This window comes from Dipodomys ordii, unplaced genomic scaffold (genome assembly GCF_000151885.1).
Source record: "Dipodomys ordii isolate 6190 unplaced genomic scaffold, Dord_2.0 Scaffold21, whole genome shotgun sequence".
NCBI classification, from domain to species: domain Eukaryota; kingdom Metazoa; phylum Chordata; class Mammalia; order Rodentia; family Heteromyidae; genus Dipodomys; species Dipodomys ordii.
In genome coordinates this window covers 9,278,152-9,300,912 of record NW_012267237.1, presented here as the reverse complement: position 1 = coordinate 9,300,912, position 22,761 = coordinate 9,278,152, and the positions used below count along the sequence as shown (strand labels likewise).

Genomic DNA, 22,761 nt, shown 5'->3' with positions numbered 1-22,761 from the left:
GGCAAGGCAAGCCTAAGCCCTTTGTAATACTGCTGTGAGACAAACGTCACCACTATATTTTCCTCCCTGTCAGCCCCCAAAAAACCATCTCTTAAGAATGTCATTAAAATTTAGGATTTTAGTGAATGTTCTTAATACAGGGTCTTTTAGAACACTTTAGAAATTAGGTAGAAGATGAGTTATCTACAAATCTTTTAAAATTTACTATTTATGGCTAGACTTGGAAAATACTTAAGTGTTCACACTACATATTCTTTGTAATCAAATAATTTTTTTAGGAAAGCAGTCAGTTCTCAATCTTAATATGAAGCCTAAAAACATAAAGGGTTTTTTTATATACTTAGTAGGACACATTGAGAAGCCAAGTTACAATTCATGTATGAAAAGAAAAACTGTCCACTTCAAAAGAGCTTTGTTACAGCAAGCTCTGTTGGGCCAATGTTCTTTCACACTGCTCCATGGTGAAGCCACAACTACTCTGATACTAAGCAACTCTGGGCTCCTGACCCAGACAGTGTGGCAACAATAAAGAATGATGACTGCAGCACAAGAAGCCCTGAATGCATGGTGGAATCAGAACGGGAAGATCAACAACTTCTACAGCCTGACTGACAAGAAGAGCTTCACCTCAGCCTGTCATCGATGGCTCTGCCCCTGGCAGGTTTCCCCTCACAGCCTTATCTGTGACACCGAGCTCACTTTACAGAATCATGGAGGTGTTAAACCAGGCAACATAAGAGCAGCCCCTCTATGCTGTGGCCTCCTTTGTACACTATGGGTTAGAATAACAACAGTAATGATGAGGATTAATAACAATGAAAAATAATTTAAGAAAGTCTAAGAGCCAAGAGAAAGCTCAGAAAAACTGATACTAAATATAATGTGGAATATATGCTGTAAGGGACCTTAAAATATCAAGACACTAAGAGAAAAATTAAGGAAGCCTGAATAAAATATAGATACTAGTTAAAAATAATAATGTATTAGTTTATTAATTAAAGCAAATATAGTAAAGGTATTAACGGAGAAGCAGGGCATAGGAACCTTTGAAATCTGAAAGCGTCCTGAAATACAATGCTCATTAATATGTATATGTGTGTGTATGTGTAAGAGTGAGTAAGCTATGTGAGAGACAGATTTACAAACCAGTTTTCACCTATGGTACAATTTCTGACATTTCTGACAGCTTTCCAGGGATTATCTCATCCAAATCTTCCTTCCTCCTCTAGAGCAGGAGCTCCAAATGCCTGGTATAACTTCTGGCCATAAAAAGAGTCCCCCTAGTGACAAAATTGTACCCATTAGCTGTTTAGGTCTGCATGCACTCTACCTACCTACCACATTCTCTTTCTTCACAGATTATATCCATCATTCCAAGATGATGGAGACCCCAGCAGTCTCACAGTATGTTTGACTTCAGAGCCAAGGTCTGCATCTGAGCAGGTATATGGGAGTGCAGTGCCAAACAGAGCTAATGAACACTTTTCTGAAGAGCTGAGTCTTGTTTTCTTCTTGATCAGCACTACAACTTTGAAGTCATTTACCTTTTGTGTTGGGAAAGTAGATTTTCACTTGACAGTGCTTTCCATTAGTAAAGCACTACCTAATTCTGAGGGTTTACCTTCATTTTAGTCAGTAGAAAATCACACTGGAAAAGCAGCATGCTAAAGGAACAAGTATGTTTTTGAATGATTTGGGACATCATACTAAATCATTCATCCCAGTAGTCAGCTTATACTTGAAGAACATGAGACTGCACAAGGGGTCAAGGGCCTCCCTCAGCACTGACAGTAGTCCTGGCGGGCTACTGGCAGGGCTACTGGCGGGCTACAGCACTGTCACCTTGACAACCTGGCCAGCCAGGCCTTCCTAGAAACAGGACCTTCTTGGATCTTTTGGAAATGGAAAAACAGTGATTTCCATCTGCTAATACTAAACCATCCCAAACCTAAGTGTTGACTTTTGAAGAGTTACACTGGGGCTCCTAATAGTCTATGACATGAGACCACTTAATCCCCACTTGTTCCCTGAGGAAACTGAGGCACAGAGGTGAAGTAACTTGCCCAAGTCAGTCAGTATAGCTGAGACTCTTCCAACAACCGAGGCCTTTGCAGATATGTCAAGTGAGAAATGTGTCATCTAGGGAAGAGACTGAATTTTTCCTTCTGCTCACTACTGTCCTATCTCAAAGCACCTGTGTGGGTACAGGTTCTCAGCCCCAAGTAGAATGAACCAGGATTTGGAAAGACAAAAGATTTGTGGCAGGATAGGGATTGGGGCCAGGCTTTTATTTAAGCTCTCTATCTACGAACCAATCAGCAGCAGCCAAGCACACAGCACAGAGCATTAACAGCAAACTGCTCACAGGTTCATATTCTGCCAGCCAGCCTGTCCTCCAGTGGTGCTTGTTTATACCCTCATTAGACAAAAGTGGCAGAAGGCCAACTATGGTTAAATAAGGCCACACAGAGGCACGTAATCTCAAGGTTACACAAAGGTTACCAACAGAACATGCATACATGATGAAGTTACATGAAGAGGCTGAACCAGTAGCATCAGGGTCCTTGGGAAGTATAAGCCCAGAGCTCTGTGCAACTATGGTGAGAAAGCCTGACTTACTACTTTTACCCTTAAAAACTAGTCTTAGAGCCATTCCGTTCCTTCTTTTCTTGAAGATTAAAGGAAATAATGGAAGTGGCAGGGTATCACCCAAACCAGTTCCTCTTTTTCTAGAGAAGCAGATTTAAGTTGCATAATTATTAGGACTCAGGCAAACAGGAGAGCTGTAATGCAGATTTTGCCACTTCCTATAATCCTTAGCTGCTAGAGCCTGAGTCTCATTTAAAGAAGGCCAGGGCTGTATTCAGAACATGCAAAGATGGTTTTTCTAATTTTAGGACAGACAGAAAAGGTAGAAAACAAGCATTACAAGTCTCAAATATTCCTAATGCATTTGGTTTTTTTTTAAGATAACAAGTAAAGAAAAGTTCACGTATAGAAATATCCAAGGTATTCTATTTCTATCAAACTGTAATTAAAAAAAAGAAAGAAAAAAAGAGGGGGTGGGTCAGTACACCTACAGTACAAACAGGAAAGGCCCAGAAAATTTACATGGCCATTTAAAAGGCTCATAAATTCCCAAGATAACCATCTATTCAGGAAGGGAAAAGACAATGTTACAGAGACAAACTCAACACTGTCACCTAACAAATACACCTGTTACAGAAGTGAAACATTCAATTTCACTTCATTGTGATAAAACTAAAATCACTAACGGCAGGCTAACATCTGACCAAAGGTGCCAGGGTTTTTTCAATGTGGGTGGATTCAACAAGATAAGGTGAGTTATGGGGTAAATACACCTACCACATCAGTCTGGAGCTAGGTCCCAGGGTTAACATACTATGTTAGTATTCATCCAAGGCCTGGATAATTTGAATGGCTTAAATATTCTAGGACAAGGACTTGCACTGACCAGCTGTTAATGTCAGAGATTTTTTTTTTAATGCATTCTTATAGCAACTGGAGGAAGGGAGGCATTGGGATCACTTTACAGTGAGAGAAAGCTTTGCTGAAAAGACTTGATACCTTTTATGTATATGTCAACTAAAGGACATTTTTGATAAAAAAAATAACTTTCTCTGTGCTGGTGGCCAGTAATCCTAGCTACTCAGGAGGCTGAGATCTGAGGATTGCAGTTTGAAGCCAGCCTGGACAGGAAAGTCCCTGAGACTCTTATCTTCACTTAACCGGCAAAAAAGCTAGAAATGGAGCTGTGGCTCAACTGGTACAGCACTAGCCTTGGGCACAAAAACTCAGGGACAGCAACCATGCCCTGAGCTCAAGCCCCAGCAGGACTAGCACCAAAGAAAAAGTTTTCAGACTGATGCCAGGAAGGTCTCTCTGCTGATTTTTTTTTAAATTTGTATCTTTTGAGACATAGTTCTACAATGCCCAGACGCGTCTCAAATTCCTAGCCTAGTATCCTACTACTGGTACTACAGGCACACCCAACATGCCCCTACCGGATATTTTTCATGCTCTGTAATATATGTTTATGTGTGTATGAATATACAAAATCAGTAAAACTAACTTTATAATTGGTTTAAGTTATAAAAAGAATTTTCCCTGAATCTTCCACTATTAATGTATTTTACAAGATTAAAAAAACACTTGTATATAAGCAGAAATTTAAAGCATGCTAAGAATGTGGAAGCATTTGTATGTTCACATGTTGTGGACACATCTGTATCTTCTAAAAATCTGGAATGAACTTGAGGTCCTTTGTTTGCTGATCCAGTAAAACAAGGTAATTGTATGGCACACATAGAAAGCTGTCAAGAGAACCGGGGAGCAACGTCCTAGAGGATGAGTTTATGACAGGTTGTCTTTAGAAGAATTTGAATCCCATGGACAAGTAGAAGGAAGCCAAATAAGTTAAACACGTCAAGAGTGGTCCTATGGGAAGAAGCTATGACAAAGACTCACTAACTGCAGGGCTGTGCTCTCAAAGCCAGCTTGATCCCTGAACTAGCATTCTCTGCCTGTTGCATCAGAGCTTTGTAAATCTAAAAAAGAACACTGACTGAGACTATTCAAAAGGTTAAAAAAAAATCAGTTAAAGAGCAACTTCTTTTCCAATAGTCATTTGCAAAAAGCTTCAGGTGGAAAGCATTTTTTCCCTTTTACATTAGTAAATGAAAATGCACAAGGGTTGTTCATACCACACACTGTAATACAATTTGCATGGATTCACTTAACAAGATAGATCTATTCACAATCACTGCAAAAACTAAAGCATCTTCATATTAATCACAGGCAAGTTCTTGGCTCTGCAAAAGTGAGTGCAAAAGTGATCCAAGTGCTTTTTGAGCAGAAACTGTCACCAGTGTCTAAAACAATGCTGAAAACCAGTGATCCTGCAAATCTGGTGCCCACACAAGTTACACTAGACCATATAACTTGCTCCAGCAAGCAAACATGAGATCCTTTCTGAGTTCCTCCTTCCCAGAAGACTAGAATTGTTCTATATAACTACTCTATATTTAGTGCATTTTCAGTGAATTCAACCATAAGCTTTCACTACTTCCTCTTTAAATTTGTTAGGTTACTTCATCATGTCACAATTTACTCATTTAAAGAAGTTCACTATGTGAAAAAATTTTTTAATAAACAGCTAGCTAAAGACCTGTAAGCTAAAACCAATTCAGAATTAATTTTATAAAGAAACCTTCAAAATACAATACACACACACACACACACACACACACACACACACACACACACACACACACACACACACACACACACACACACACACACACACACACACTACAACCCCAGAAATGACCTAACCAATCTTGTTTTTGTTTTTTGTTTTCTGGGGGTACTAGGGATTAAACTCAGGCCTGGCAGATATGCTGCAGCATCACTTGGGATAATCCCTGTCCTTCTCCCAGTTCTTTTACTTTTAGGTGGGTTTTCCTGGGGGAAAGGAGGACCAATGATGAGGTTTGAACTCAGCTGCTTTGCATTTGCTGGCCAGGCTGTAGGCATGCTTTTTGTGCTGTTATTTTTGATACAGTCTTGTTTTCTGCCTGGTGAACTCCCAGAAAATGACATGCATATTTTAGGCTTCTCATTGTAGCTAGAGTAACAGGTGTTCTCAGTTGAGAAGGGGTCTTGTGAACTTTTCTGCATAGGTTGGCTTCAAACTGTGATCCTCCCAATCCCATCTTTCCAAGTAGTCCGATTATAGGTATCAGCATTTCCAACTTTCAGTTAGGGTCAGGTACCCTTGGAATCCCAGGAGCAAGAGGTGCTAAGAAAGGACTGAAACTCTTCCCAGTAGCAGCAAAGCACTGAGTATTCTCCTCTGTTCTCTTAGAGCTACTATTTTCAAACTTTCTGGGTATTTTTATGCTTTAGATGTGCCCATCATAAATAGTTAATAAAAATTAACAGTGTTTTCAATATGAAAATCTTTAGTCTTTAACAAATATAATCTATTTACTGAAATTACTGATATTTTTGGACAGATTATTACATCTTATTTCCGTTACCATCACTGTTGGAAGATAATTCAGTTGGGTAGAGAACCCAAGGTTCAGGCTCTACTCTACTGCCCTCCAGAATCTATGGTTACTGAAGAAAAGTCACTGTATTTCAATAGGTACTCTCACAGATGTCATTTTTCTCTTCTTGTTTTTAAGAATTTTGATATTCCTTAGTTTTATGACACTGTCTGAATTATTCTCCTATTTAGACAACTTCTCTTTTCAAGACAACTTTTCCCTACTTTTTTATAATTCCCACACACTGATGTATATGAGAAGGAAGAGGAGGAAAGGGGAAAGAGGGGGAGAGGAAGAGGGATTGTTCAGATTAGAAAGACTACTTCAAATAGGTTAAGTAACTTGTCAAACGGCTCACAGCATGTGAGCATTACAGCCAATGCTCAAACATCATAAACCCAATCACTGAATACATTAGATACCAGCTCATTGCCTAAGAACACACACTTAGCACAGCTGCAAACAAGACAAAGTCAATGATGGTTCTATCATTCAAGAATATAAGTACTTCTTTTTTCTTTTGTTCTTTTCCCCACCATGGTTAAACTCCTTTGTCACTGCATTTGACTTTGGTACCCTGTCTATTATATACATTTATCTGAACTAAGGTAGGGAAGGGGAACAACAAAATGGTGAGACAAAGGGTGAACCAATGCAACGGCAATATTCACATGACAATATATATGTTGGAAATGAACTTTAGAACTTGAGGGGGGTACAAGAAAAATGAGGAAGGGGTTAACAATGGTCGACAAGAAATGTACTCACTACCTTACATATGTAACTGAAACCCCTCTGGTACATCATCTTGACAATAAAACTAACTATATTTTCTGAAAAAAGAATATAAGGACTATTATTCTCTGACTATGAATTAGAATGTGACAAACTAGTTATCAAACTATAATACATTAAATATGACACAAGCATTCAATATGTACTGGCCTAAATCATGCCTCAACAATGACAGCCTTATTCTGAAAGTAGTGTTTAATATCATTGATTTATTTCAAATACATCTAGCAAAGGTGATTAAGACTGTGATTCAAAGCCATTTACACAAGTATTTAGGAAAGAAAAGAGGGAAAGGATTAATTTACCTGTGCTACTTCTTCAAAATCTTCATGGCGTTTCTGCAAAGCTCTGGCCCGATGAAGAGATTTCCCTACGCCTGTGTGTTTGCTCAAAAAAGCTTCTCCATGATTTTCAATCCAGTCCAGCACCTACAATAAAATGCAGCCACGTGTCATTAAAACAATGCCTATCTTGTCCAGTGAAGTCTGTAATCAATTCATTAAGATATTAGAAAACCAGAACAAAGTACTTAGATACTAAATTAACACATTTGGTAATTACACCTTAAATAGGCCTCTCTACCAGGACTTTACTCAGATCTTAACGTAAATCTTAACGTAAATCTTTCTATATATAAACAATACATGCAGTAATGATTCAATTCATTCTCACTTCATTTTATATACAACTAAGCCACTAATCAGACTAGGTTCTGTGCATTAGAGCAGTTATCAAAGCATGCAGAACCAGTTAACTAGGTAATTTTTGAAGACTTAAAGCTTCACAACCCAGGTACCTAAAGTTCAGCTGTAGATTTTCTCTTATGTGTACATTAGAAGATCAAAATATGTAAGTAAACCCTCAGCAAACAAGACACATGCCTCAGCCCTGGTCTTGGAGGACAGTTTATTCTATGAAGTAAGACATTGTAAAAAGGTAAGCATTCTATGAACTCAACTACTTAAGGGTTTTTGTTAGTTAACATGTACTAAACTAAAGGAAAAAAAACAAAGTAGTACAACTTGATGCTTTATAGAGTTCATAGCTGAGACTCAGTAAGAATATGTCCTTGGTTTTCCTACTGAGAAATCATAGGACACTGACAATATCTAACAAATATTTGTATTACATCAAATGAATACTGTCTCTCTTTGACTGAAAAGCACAAAACAGCAAGTATATCAGTATCTAACTAAAAACACTTATCTGAACAATTTTAAATATTTTAAATGTATTTGTTAATGTACTATTAAAGTGCTGAAGGCTTAATGATACTGGTAGCTCATTTCTTGGTACTTAGGAAGCTAAAAATGGGAGGACTGTGTTTGCAGCCCAGCTTGGATAGAAAAGTCCATGAGGAGCCATCTCAACAGAGGGAAATCGATGCCACAGTGTGTACCATGCAACCACAGGAAGCCTAATACAGAGGGATTAGGTCCAGGGACATGTGGAGCATGCTGTAAGACCCTCCTCAAAAATAACCAGCAGGTAAAAATGGGGCTGGAGGCATAGCGCTGTTGTAAAGAACTTGTTTAAGCAAGCCCAAGTCCAGAAGTTCAAAGCCAAGTATAGACTGTACTCCTCTCCCTGAAAAAAGTGCTCAAGATTCACACTTTGGATGTATGCAACTGTGGTGTTGGTTCATTAAGATGCTCTAGCAAGATGCGTTAGGCCAGATTATCTGTAAGCAGGAGCACAGTTCAGGAGCTTAATACGTCCAAGATGGTTACCTTCTACTTGTCTTCATGTGGTCCAAGTTTGGGACCGGGTACAAGGCATTAATTCCACTCAGGAAGGTTAAGCCCTGATCTAATCACCTCCTAAAGGCCCTATCTATCAAGACCAATAAATGCTGGATTACATTTCAACATAATCTTGTAGGAGGCACAAATATTCAGATGACATCAGGTACCTGAATATACAAACTGAAAGAACGTGGATGGAAGAAATGTGGCATACCAAGCAAAGACAGTTTTCTGAAGGGCAACCTAGAAAGAGGCCAGCCTTAGCTTCAATGATGGCAAAATGAAACAGACTCAACTTGAGGTTCATTGCCACAAAAGGGGGATCTTCCATGATACCCATGGATCATGGAAAGATCATCTATGCTGGCAGAAAAAGAGATAAACTTGCTCTCTACTGTTCAACACCAATGTGCTTCAAAATTGATGGCCTTTCTGTATGCTAGTACTTCACATAAATAAAATGCCTATCAATCTTTACAAGCCTCTGGTTCTCAGTCAAGACCCTTGCAGAACTGGCAGCAGCTGAGACAGAAGCAGTTGTTGGGGGGTGGGGAAGTAGAGAAAGTAGGTGCTCAGTCCAAAGCTATATGCCTACCTTGTAACTACAGTTCATTTCTAAATCTTTTCTGTCATTGCTAGCACTCTGCCAGTCACATGGCATTGTAATATGTAGAGTAACCCTTACTGGGTCCGGCTGTGCTGTCAATGCAATCTAATCTGTCACCAAGGGTCCCCAACTCTCCTTCTGAAAGCCCTCTTACTGCCACTACTTCCTTGCTGGACCCCTGCGCAAAGACAGAATCTGATGGCTTATTTTGGGGAATATTCTGTAACCTTTCCAAGCTTCAGTTTCCCTCCCTGCTCAGTGGTAGTAATCATGATGAGTTGTATTTGACAATATCTATGGTTAGCATCTTAACATCAGGGAGGCAAATACACAGCTCACGTCTGGCCCATTTCCATGTAATTGACACCTAGCACATTTGCTTTCTCCTAGTACATTCCACATAAGATAACAAAAGAGTCCTTTTCCTTTTCCTTCACTACTGCTATATTAATTTTCTACCAGACTTCATGGCAGATCTAAATGATAGCTTCTTGGTATACTTTATAAAACACAAGTCCTATTCCCTCCTAAAGGAAGGTCTCAACTTTAAGCTCACTGTACCTCTAAGAATGAGTGCATTTATTGAAACATACCTCTGGGCATGAAGTTAATACCCTGCAAAAGGGAAGTATAAAATATTTTAAATCTGAGGATTTGGAGGTAGCTAAGTAATACCTAGGCATCAGTCCACCACCTGTAAGGTCTTCATGAAGGGTTAAGGGAGACATTAAAAAAAAACCTAGAAAATTATAATATAATCTATATATTCTTTAACTTTAAACCATCAGAAAGCAGCACATCTGATTTTTACTGCTAACCTCACAGAAATATGAAATAACGGCATGATTTAAAAATTAAATATAAACAGTAGTTAAAAACTGAAGGAAACACAGTATTTAAAAGATTTAAAACATAGTATTTAAAAGCATAATGAAGGTATTCCAGGAAGTGTAAACTGAAAATAAAAGCTACCATTCAGGGTTACTATGAACATTTCTTCATGTTTCTGCATTTTTCTTTTAGCATCAGTTCCCTTAGACAGAAATGTAAATAACAGAAAAATAAGATTCCTTCTAATATTGATTCAAAGAAGAATGAATAAATTCCAAACACATTATTAAAATAATGGCTACAGTTATGAATTCCAGCTAATATTCACAAACTCTTCTATAAAGCTATTGCTTCTTTTACAAGTATGGGTAGATATCCCAGATAAACAGAGTTGTAAAAATCAATGTATTTATTGTAATTGTTAAAGACATGCTTGTGAAATTGTTCACTTTAAAACAGAAAAGCAGCCCGGCTCCAGTGGCTCATGCCTGTAATCCTAGCTACTACTCAAGAGGCTGACAACTAAGTATCACAGTTCAAAGCCAGCCCAGGGCAGGAAATTGTGTGACACTCTTATCTCCAATTAACCACCACAAAACTGGCACTGTGGCTCAAAGTGAACAAAAGAGCCCAGACTCCAAGTTCAAGCCCCACAATCCACTAACAAAAATCCCCAAACAACAACAACAACAACAAAAACCAGAGGCTGGAAACCCAACACAACTCTCCTCTCAGAGTAGACAGCATGGTATCAGCTCCTTTCTCTGTATGCTGGTGCCCTCTAATGGACACAAATGACAGTTCCAAGGTTAAGGCCAAGGCAAAATACAATGGCCACACTTAAAACACAAGTGTTTAAGCCAAATGTGTAGGAAATCATGCATCAAGTTCAGTCTAACTCCCTGTTTGTTCTAAAAAGGAAATCACTGTCCTAATTAGAAGATTGACATAGTTATTATCTGAGCATCTGCTACTGAAGCAAATATGACTTATGGGCTATATGTGCATGAAGCCATGGTTCTTACAGTATACCACTGGGACAAACAATCCCAATTTCCATTTAACAGATACAGCACAAGACTGGATCCTCAGTTACTTTATGGAGGAGCCAGTCTACAGATTTGGACCCAGGTAAGCCTGCCCTCACAGCAGTCTCTTAAGCTGCGTATATAATACCCCTTCTTTGAGTTGTGACAGTTGACATATACAGGCAGTGCAACTAGGTAGAGAGAGGGAAAAACGGGGGGTAGGGGACTTCATATTTTTGACTTAGAATAGTTAAGGCTATATGTAAGAAATGCAAATCAGCCAACACTTACCAACTGGCTATTAAATAAATACCCAGGACAGGCCACAGGCACTCATACCTGTACCTCTCTGACACAGTTCTAGTTTTCTAGAATTCTGGTTTTCTTTAATAAAAACCTACCACCAAATACTTACCATGTTTTGTGGATTCCTATGTCTAAGTAATTATTATTAATTGGGAAAAAATACTAAACTTCACCAAAGAGGAAATTAATTCTCACAAAGTCCAGCTCATATGTTCCTTTAAAATGCAGACATTTATTTCAAATACTTCCTGAAGCATTCGGTTTAATCATTATCACGCTCTACATCCTTGCCAAATGATGCTGTATCAGCTTTATCTACTGAGTTGTTCTTCTATTTGTACTTGCAAGGGAATGCAGTCTCCTAAAATTCCAAATGCTTTTCCAAAACTTATTTCAAAATGTGACAACAGAATGTGGTGGTAGAACTTGACCTGGGGGTATTTATAGATCCTTTTAGGCTATCCAGACTCCGCTAGATGGATCACAATTCATATAGGGTAATTTCTAAACTCGGTAATTTCTAAACTTTCCAACACTGTAAACTCCAAGTCATCTCTATTCCCAAGAGTTATAACTAAACAGAAGCAGCCAGCATCTCTCCCTCTTTTCTTCACAGAACTAGGGTTTGAACTTGGCTTCACACTTGCTAGGGGGGCACTCTACTCTATGTAACTATATAACTATATATATATATGTATATATATATAACTAAGTAACTATAATTATACACACACACATATAGTTAGTTAGTCAGTCAGTCAGCCATGGGGCTTGAACTTAGGGCCTGAGCACTGTCCTTGAGCTTTTTTGGGGCTCAGGGCTAATGCTTTACAACTTTGAGCCACAGCTTCATTTCCAGTTTTCTGGTGGTTAACTGGAGATTCGAATCTCACAGACTTTCCTGCCCAGGCTGGCTTTGAATTGCAATCCTCAAATCTCAGCCTCCTGAGTAGTTAGGATTATGGGCATAAGTCCCTAGCTCTCAGCTTTCAATGTCAATCGTATACTCTTAAGCCATCACTACATCATATCAGAGCCTATAAAGCCTTTGCAACTTTTCTATCATTGGAGTTGCATCCTGAAGATTGCTATTTGTAAAACTTTCATAAGAAACCTAACATAAAACAATCAAGAATACATTAAACAAACTCATATTAACTGCTAACACTAGATTGAAAGAATAGCCAGAGAACAGATACAAGTAACTGTTAATATGGTTTTGTTATATTAATGAGTGCCCCTTCTAAGTAACATTCCATGTACATAATTAAAATAGTATCCTATCTAATTCTGTATTTTGTTTCAAAAATATGAAGCAAACTAGAATAATTCTAAAATACTCAGGATTTGTTAACTTTTATACAAAATCATTTTCCACTTGCAAAGTATAAATGCTCTCCCTTCCCACTCTCAATTCTATATAAAACCAAAATTAATAACCGGGTTTTATTTGCTGTACTTACTCCTTCATCAAATTATTGCTAAGGCTGAAAAAAAATTTAAAATTGGGCATACTTCATTTGAGCTTACTGATAATCAAATCAGTGTTATTTTGGTGTTATTACCAAATACCAAATTACTAATGATGTTGACTAATATTAGGGTGAAACTTAGCAATTGACCAAGAAGGAGGGTTTTTGTTTAGATCATATTCATTATTATTGAAGGCTAGTGAGTCCATTGTTGAGGATATTCAATGTTATAGTGATAAAGAAATTTACCTATAAAGTAAAAACCAAAATATTTTTGGATTTAAAATGGTTGGAATCCACAATCCAATCCTATCTTAGGCTGGCTGACACTTTATTCCTAATTTTCCAAGTATATTTTATTTCAAAAGGCTGAGTCTTGTTCATGGCCTTCATTTTCCAGGGAGATCTAGAAACTATACTAATCAACTCAAGCCACAGGATCCCTCAAAGAGAGGCAAACAAGGTCTGTGGCAGCTTGGAAGCTGGCAGGCTCCCAGGCCATAAGCCAGTGCAGAGAGCTCTTTTTAGTGTTTCTCCATTTCACCTTTCCACAGATCAACTTTCTTCAAGGATTACTGTCTAAGAAAAACATCTCCACGTGTCACTATTTTCCTCACTGCTGTGGGCAGCTTCTGGGCTCCCCCCACTGTCCAACAAGCACCTCTTCTCCATGTTGGTTTTACTCTTTGATCAGCTCAGATGTTAAGCATCTTCTCATACTTAGAGCAGTGAAGCTTCACAGGGCCTTGTGGGAGCTTTGGTCACCTTCCTAGACTTCTCTGGTGTGTGGCTATCACTTGGAAAATGATAAGTTCCGGTTCCAAATTCTGTGATGTGCATAACTTTTAGATGAATTGAGTGTAATGAAGCAGACAAAAGTCATTATGAATCTATGGGCTTTGAAGAACTGGCAGGAATAGTAGTACCATTCAGGTGCAGCAATGTCTCATAGCCTCTCTATCAGGTGTTGGTGTCTCTCCATTTATTTGTTGACTGTATTTTAAAAATTTAAAAAAAAAAAAACAGCTGGGTGCCATGGCTCATGCTTGTAATCCTAGCTACTCAGAAGGCTTAGATCTGAGGATCATGGTTCAAAGTCAGCCCAGGCAAGAAAGTCTGTGAGACTCTGATCTCCAATAAATCACCAGAGAAACAAAGTGGCACTGTGGCTCAAGTAGTACAGCACTAGCCTTAAGCTGAAGAGCTGAGGGACAGCGCCCAGGCCCAGAGTTCAAGTCCCACGACTGACAAAAAATTAAAAAATAATAAAAAAACAAAAAACAAAAACAAGCTGGGTGCTGGTGGCTTATGCCTATAATCCTAGCTACTCAGGAAGCTGAGATCTTAGGATCATAGTTCAAAGCCAGCTTGGGCAGCAAAGTCCCCATGAGAGTCTTATCTACAATTAACCAGTCAAAACCCAGAAGCAAAGCTGTAGTTCGAAGTGGTAGAGTGGTAGCCTTGAGCAACAGGGACAGTGCCCAGGTCCTGAGTTCAAGCCATCAACTGACAAAGAAATAAACAAATAAATGATAAAATGTAATAAACAGATATACAATTATGTCTGTCCCCTTCCACCTTTCTCTGTATTCTTATTCTTATATGGGAAGGACTTTTCTTAAAATGGCTCCTAGAATATCACAAAGTACACTAAACCATGTATTTAAGTGAGAAGAAAACAGATTATTTTTTAAAAGAGCTTCAGGCAAGTTACATGCAGCTAGCATATGACAAGAGAACAAACACCTGCAAGAGGAAACCAAAACTGCAACTGTGGGGACATAAGCAGAAGAGATGTTCTAGAGAAGGAGGTGTGATGATTCTGGTGAGTGGGAAAGGAAAATTTCTTCCCTATATAACTTCTTGAGCATGAAGCCGGAAGGTTCAGGAAATCTTCCTTCATGGGAGAGCCAGGTCTAGTGGAGGTAGGCTAAGGTACATCCTGTAGTCAAGCTGGCTAAAAAGCAGCTGTCTAGCACTAATTGTAGAACGGTGGAATATTTTCTCTATAGGCCTGAAATCAATTTCTTTGCCTCTTAGTATATCCTGACCTCCCTCCTACTGCTAGAATTTCAGCATTGATGATTTGTATTTGCATTCAAGTTAGAACCAAAATCTTTTTTTCTTTTTGTCGGTCATGGGGCTTGAGCTCTGGGCCTGGGTGCTATTCCTGAGCTCTTCAACTCAAGGTGAGCACTCTACCACTTGAACCACAGTGCCACTTCCGGTTTTCTGGTGGTTTATTGGAGATAAGCATGTCATAGGCTTTTCTGCTTGGGCTAGCTTTGAACTGTGATCCTCAGATTTCAGCCTCTTGAGTGGCTAGGATTACAGGGGTGAGTCACTGGCACCCAGCAGAACCAAAATCTCTACTGGAGATCTTAACAGGCCTCCAAAATTCTCATCCACTGTAATTCCCTAACTTCAAAGTTGCCATTCATCCAGGCAAACCTCCTAGACTTATTTGATTGTAATATTAAGGCCAATCTTTCTCTACCATTCCAGACTAAATGAATAAACTTTTACACAAACATTTAATTATTCACAAAACTGGGGGAATTTCTTAATCTTCTTCATGTTTTCACTCATTCACTTAACAAATCTGAGAATCTGTTCTTCCAGACATCTAGGAAACCCAGTGAAAAACCCAGGGTCTGCCTCTACAGACCTCAATTCTTGCCCAAAGTGTGTGCAAACTTTCAGAGACATCTGCATAGAGAGTTGGCCAGTTACTGAACTTTTGGGCTTGCTCTCTCAGTGACCAGAACAATCTTTCTGAGGCATGGGGGACATGCTACCCCACCATCGCTGCTAACTACCATCAAGTGCATGGCATCATGGCTTGTTGGGGTGACGGGCAGAAGCACAACTGGCTGAGCATGAACAGGAAGGAGATTTGTAAGTAAGAAAGAACACATGGGGCATGGGATGAGCTGATACTATACCACTATTCCCTCACTCACTGCCACCTCCACTCACAATCAATTCAACCCTGCACCAATATGCTGACATTCAGTGCAGCTTAATGTCTTAACAAGGTTAACAGAACTAAGTTCACCATGGAGGTACTGTGTTACCTTTACCTCCGTGTCCTCCCTTCCACCTTGCTGGGTGCCTGGCTCTTTCAGCAGGCCCCTGCTCTCACTACAAACCCTACTACCCATTGCTCAACATACCGACTTTGTTTTGCAGCTTGTAAGAACAACTCAAGAGTTGTTCTTTTCCATAAGCCCCCTCCCATCCCTGTATGACAATTGTTACTTGAACCTATACTGTAGGACTTTTCACTTTTCATTTCATATTGAATCTTTGAAGTGTGAGGAGACTACAGAGAAAGCTATCAGGGAGGTACAAATTTGTCCAGATTACTAAAGCAGAGACATGCCCTCCAACTACATTTATAAGGTCAAGAGATACCATGGATAAGGGAGCTAACTTTTCATTTATACCTAATAACCACTAGTGGCAACTTGATGATCCGATTCAAATTTATGACCAGCAACATTATAGCTGACATTGTCAAAGACAGAAATTTTTATTAAACCATTTGCAAAAATAAAAAGGAAAAAGCCTGCTTTAACTAGATTATAAATTCCTTGAGAAAAGGAACTTGAAGCCATTTAACTTTCTATCCTTGGAGAAGCATGTGATTAAATTTTTTATTTTTATTTTTTTATTTTTTGCTGGTCCTGAGGCTTGAACACTGGGCCTGGGCACTGTTCCTGGGCTCCTTTTACTCAAAGCTAGCACTCTACCATCTGAGCCACATCACTACTTTCTGCTTTTTTGGTGATTTAACTGGAGAGAAGAATCTCACAGACTCACAGACTTTCCTGTCTTGTCTGGCTTCAAACTGTAATCTTCAAATCTTCACCTTCTGTGTAGCTAGAATTATAAGCCTGAGCCACTAGCTCCTGCTTTAATTTTTTAAAAATAAGTTTAGATTAGAAGCATTGGATTTACTTAAAAATTAAAAACTGGGAAGTAGTGCTGTAGCTCAAGTGGTAGCGTGCTCGCCTTGAGCTGAAGAGCTGAGGGACAGCGCCCAGGCCCAGAGTTCAAGCCCCACGACCAACCGAAAAGAAATAAAAATAAAAAAATAAAAACTGTTTTGTTGGTAAGATCTTGATATGTTGCTCAGGCCTTGAACTTCGGCCCTTAAGTCATCTTCCTATCTAAGCCCTGTGAGTAGCTGAAATTACAAATGACACCACCACATCTGGCTGTGTTTACCACACAGTTAATGATTCAATGGTAACTTGGAGGGAAATCTCTCATGAGGCAATTCCATAGGGAAGGTGCTATAAATGAAGAACTGACAGGAGGAGACAGGAGGCTTTTTTCCAAGAGGTCTCCTTGTTTAAGAAGTGTTGATAGAGGAGTTGGCCTGCTCCAGGAGCGTGGACTCATGGGGCATGCACCACCCTGTGGTACTGGAGTAACTGAACCCCAAAAACTCAAACTCTAGGCAAACTGGACAGGTGAGATTAATAACACCCTGCTTTAACTACTTCCTTGACTACTACCTGATATGAACAATGTTGGAAAAAACAACAAGTTATCTTAGCATAGAAAACTAAACCATATGTAGAACCCAATGTTTTTACTAACTAATTCATCCAAACATTCACTAAGGGCTACTCTAATAGTAAACATACAGTGGAAATTCATAAATTATTTGATCACAATGAAATGTGGCACCAGTTTCATTTAAGTCAATGATGTCAAAGGAAAGGTCTTGCTAGTAGCCAGCATGTGTGCTGGGCCAACCTGTACAAAAGTTCCCACTTCCTGATTTGGACCTAGAACAAGTGCCACGCAATAGCAGCTTTCATGATCTCCTTTCCTTATACCCCCTTCACTATCACTCCAACCCAACCCCTAAGCCAAAACAATCATGTTTTAAAAAAATTGTGTTTTTTCAAGTATTTCTATAACAGATAAAGAATTTCTGAAGGGATTCTTAAATATATTCCTAGGGAAAAATCAGTTTTAGCACTTCTGTTTGTTTAATATGGTATTTACCTTTGAATTTCTACAATAATTCCATATCATTTTATTGTTTCACCCATTTTGGATTACTATGGACTATTGACTCCTAATTTTTAACTTATAATAAATTGTATGTTTATAGTATGTACTTATCTATTATCATAGCTCATATGTAATTATATGACTGCTTTCATAATAAATTTCCCTCTTTAGTCATTAAAAAAATTTCTGAAGGAAGATTTTCATAAAATGCTAATCACTTCATACCTACTTTATTCAGCTATGAAATCATTTATCTCAACAGTATTTGCTGACACTTTTCACCCCAAAACAGCCAAGGAAAAAGGATTCTGATTGGTTTGTAGTATTTGTGAATTTAGATGATCTTTGTTTTTAGAAATCTATCTCTTGTTGATAACTTCTTTCCAAAGGACCACTCCTCCTCCCCCGACCTGCCCATTTGATTACTTATTTTCAGATGATCTCTTCTATTCTATGCATAATAGGGCAAAAACCTCTGTACCTATTATCTTTTACTTGAGTTCTAAAGACAGTTTTGATTTCACACTCTACTATCAAGGTGTTCCCTTTAGTTAATCTTACTGGCTTTGCTCTTTGCTTTCCAAACTAAACAATTTCCTGCTTGCAGAGCAGGCCCAAACCATTCCAGATAATTTATGAAGAAGAAATATTTCCCTTAATGAGTACTATCTATTTTCTACGGAATACTAATGGGACCACATTTGTATGATTTCAAAATATTTTCTTCTGCTGACATTCAGCCTAACATAATATCCTATTCTTTTTTTTCTTTTTTTTTTGCCTGTCCTGGGGCTTGAACTCTGGACCTGGGTGCTATCTCTGAGCTTCCTTTGCTCAAGACAAATGCTCTACCACTTGAGCTATAGCACCACTTTTGTCTTTCTTGAGTAGTTTATTGGAGATAAGAATCTCATGGAGTTTCTTGCCCAGGCTGGCTTTGAACACAATCTTTGGATCTCATCCTCCTGAGTAGCTAGGATTATAGGTGTGATCCACTGGCGCCCAAATTAACGTTCTATTCTTGAGCAAGGAAAAATCCTTCCTTAAAGAATTGGCTCATGCTGGGTGCTGGTGGCTCATGCCTGTAATCCTAGTTACTCAGGAGGCTGAGATCTGAGGATTGCAGTTCAAAGCCAGCCCAGACAGGAAAGACCATGAGACTCTTATGTCCAATTAACCACCAGAAAACCGGAAGTGGCACTGTGGCTCAAGTGGTAGAGCGCTAGCCTTGAGCTGAAGAGCTCAGGGACAGTGCCCAAGCCAGAGTTGAAGCCCCATCACAGAAAAAAAAAAAAGGAAGAATTGGACTCATAATTATCATAATTACCACATAATGTTTGCTATTTTCAAATTTAAGTGCATTAAATACTTGGTGCCAGATTAGTACTCCTAATCCTTTTCCCAAAGATTTCCTTTCTTGTACTGCTGCACTGTCACGTGACTTGGTCCTAAGCCATCGGGTTCCCCAAAGGAGCAGGGAAAGGGGGCAGCCTGTGGCTGCTCCCTTGGGAGAAGAAATAAATCCCTCTCAGAGAGTACATGGGTTGTCTCATTATGCTTGATCCAAGAAAAATCTTTTTATAATTATATTTAAGCTGTTAACATTCCTGATTTATAAAGTTTTTGAGCAACCCATAAAAATGAGAATTCCTATCTTCAACCCTGCCAGTTCCATTTTCTCACATTCTTCTTTCCCTTCTCTACATTCTTTCTCTGGCAGTTAGCTTCTTCTTGGACTAAAAAAAAGACATTTTTAAGAAGCATGAATAATATCAGAACAATCATTCCTAAAGTATGTCCCCTAGATAACCCTCAGAGTACCAAAAAAAATAGCATTAGAAACAAAGAATAGCATGTGAAAAATCACAAACTACAGGACCATTAAAAATACTTTGAACTAATTAGATTCACATTTAGAGGAGAATGTGTTCATCAGAACCCAAAAGCTCAATCCATTCAGATGATTCTGGAAAGCTATAATCTGAGATTCACATGCCTAAACTTTGCACATGGAATTGCTGATCCTCACAAAAAAGACAAATCACTGTGGCTTAGACCAACTTCCTGGATATCATGGCACCCTGAGTACCCTCAACTCATCCCAGAACAGGCATCTGATCACCTTATGTTTTATCTATTTTAGGACAAGGACATAATTATTACTTTATTTATCACTGAAGCTATAGCACATTTTACAAGGTCCCACAGCTTTACTCCTCAAAACCTTCTCTAACAAGGTTGCCTGAAAACCTGGACTTAGTCTTATTTTATTCCACTGCCACCCAGAAACAGTCATAAAAATCTACTTTGCTCAGTGACCAATATCTAAACATCTACTGTGTACCACAAAGTGAACTATCTACCACACAGAAACAAAAGCATCATTAGCTCACTGTTTAAGCAATTGGAAAACCGACAAATCTTGAATTTCAAGTCACTGTCTATGAAGAAGAGCCCAGTAGGGCCCAGCACTGACCTGCTGCACGTCTTGCTGGAAAACACAGAGTTGCAGCCTCTGATGAAGTCGGACCTTGCGATGTTGCCAGATGTTCTCCAGTTGCCGCTGGTGGTGCAGCACCTCATGAATAACATCCAGGACATGGTGTACAGCCTTGGAGTAGTTGGCAGAGGCTGTTAGGGAGTCAGAGCTGCCAGGGGTTAAGGGCCGCTGCAGCTTGTCAAGGAGTGACTTCCCATCTTGGCTTACCTGCCAGCAATGTGAACGAGCATTATTCAAGATGTATAACTTTAATCAGCATGGGCTGCAGAAGCTACCCTTGGGTGTGCATGTGTATGCACTGTGTACACACACACACACACACGATGTTTACTCAAATGCATATTTTATGTAAATTTAAATCAACCCATCAGTTACCTATAAAATCAAATGTAAAAAATATCAAGCTAAGAGATATTCATTATCATTTAACATACTAATAGGTAGTATTCTTAATAAACAGTTTGCCTTTAATAATATGAATCAACAAATCTAAATTCCATTTTTGGGTACTTGAATTAAATTTCAAGAGCAAGAGTTTTCCCTCATGATACTATGATAAAATACAATGGAGTAAATCATCACAATGGAGTCAAGTTATAGTGCTAAATCTTAAAAAACTGGCTAAAAAACAACCTAGTACTGCCAGGCACCAGTGGCTCACACCTGTAATCCTAGCTACTCAGGAGTCTGAGATCTGAGGTAAAGCCAGCCCGAGGAAGGAATGTCCATGAGACTCTTATCTCCAATTAACCACCAGAAAACTGGAACTGGCACTTTGGCTCAAATGGTAGAGCACTTGCCTTGAGCTGAAGAGGTCAGGGATGGTGCCCAGGCCCAGAGGTCAAGCTTCACAATCGACACAAAAAAAAAGAAAAAAAGAAAAAAAACCCTAGCATAAGGAAAGAAAATATGATCGAACTTTCTGACATATGTAAACAACAGTTTTACTTGACAAAATAAAAAAACTAACAATGCCATTATTTAGTACTTTTTAAAAAAAAAGGAATTCTGAGGGATTAAAAGAGGGATTTCAGTGTTATATTAGAGCATCAAATTATCAAACTAAATTTAAAGCATTAAATTAGCTACATAAATAAGAAAAGGTGAGGAACAAGGAAAGACCTGTATTTTCATACTTATAAGTGATTATTAAGACTGATGAGTAATTATATCAGAAGCAGTGGAGAATATGCTACAGTGAGAAAGCACAAAGGATGCATGGCACATGCGTCACGGGCTATATGCAACAGGACAGCTCAAGAAGAAATCACCGGGGCCTTTCTACTCACACAGCCGGGAACCTGGAAACCCCTGAGACTTCTAGGTAAAGGGAACAATAGTTCAGATTTCCTTTGTGAACAAAGGGAACAGGAAAACAATATCATTTATCTGGAGCTTCCAAAACCCAATGTCTGCCATAGAGAAGATGTCTGATGCTTTCTAACCTTTCTTAATTAACCTCAAAGAAGTATAGTTGTATAGGAATGTAACAAGTTAATGTTTTAAAAGGTTTATTGTAAAGGTGATTAATGGAGTAGGGGAGGGTTACAGTTACATAAGTAAGGGAATGAGTACATTACTTTTTAAAGGCTGTGATCCCCCCTTCCCTCTTTTTTTCCTGCTTACCAATCCCCACTCCCTTCCCCACCAAGCTGTAAAGTTCTTAATTTTTTTAGGAACTGTACTTGAGACATTTGGTGGAAGTGCTGACTGCTACTTATAAAGACTTCATAGCTCAAATTTTATCTATTACAACCTTTTAGCATAAGTTAAAAAAAAAAGTCCAGCTAATACAACAGGGTAAGAATGAAAAACCATCTTAAACCAACTAAACCAAAATGTGTTAAAACAAAAGCAGGAAATGTATGCCTACTAGAGTGGGAGACCTCTCTGTCTGGGCACTGCCTGGCAAAGACTGTGAGGAAGGGAGGGACACTGAGGGATTTGGAGACAAGGGGTTTACTGAGATGGCTTCAGCAAGGCCCTGCTTGTCTTTAAGACTGCACATTTTAAAATACCATATCACTGAAGTGACACCATTCTCAGCATTTCCATTCCCAATATAACATGTCTAGTCAATACCTGTAGTTGCTCTATTCACAACAATTTTGTATATAAGATCAGTATTAATATCAAATATTTATCTTGTAGTTTAGATAGACCTAAGTGCTTATAGACCGAAATATACTTCTAACACAAATCACCCTCTTTTGTCTCTAACTTATACCATAGTACTTATACAATTTACTCATATACACTTAAACGTCATATGTGAGTTGGGTGCTGGTGGCTCACACCTGTAATCCTCAGGAGGCTGAGATCTGAGTATCGCAGTTTAAAGCCAGCACAAGCAGGGAAGTCTATGACAC

At 38.8% G+C, this 22,761-nt stretch overlaps 1 protein-coding gene across 1 annotated transcript in view; it reads right to left on the bottom strand.

The window, feature by feature from the left end:
- Nucleotides 1-22,761, bottom strand: part of Trio (trio Rho guanine nucleotide exchange factor) — a 225,379-nt gene that overhangs the window by 164,568 nt on the left and 38,050 nt on the right. Inside the window, exons 8-9 of the mRNA XM_013013843.1 lie at nucleotides 20,369-20,599; nucleotides 7,175-7,297 (exon numbers count right to left, since the gene is read on the bottom strand). Of these exons, the coding sequence (XP_012869297.1) occupies nucleotides 7,175-7,297; nucleotides 20,369-20,599 (354 nt within the window). The remainder of the gene's footprint in view (nucleotides 1-7,174; nucleotides 7,298-20,368; nucleotides 20,600-22,761) is intronic.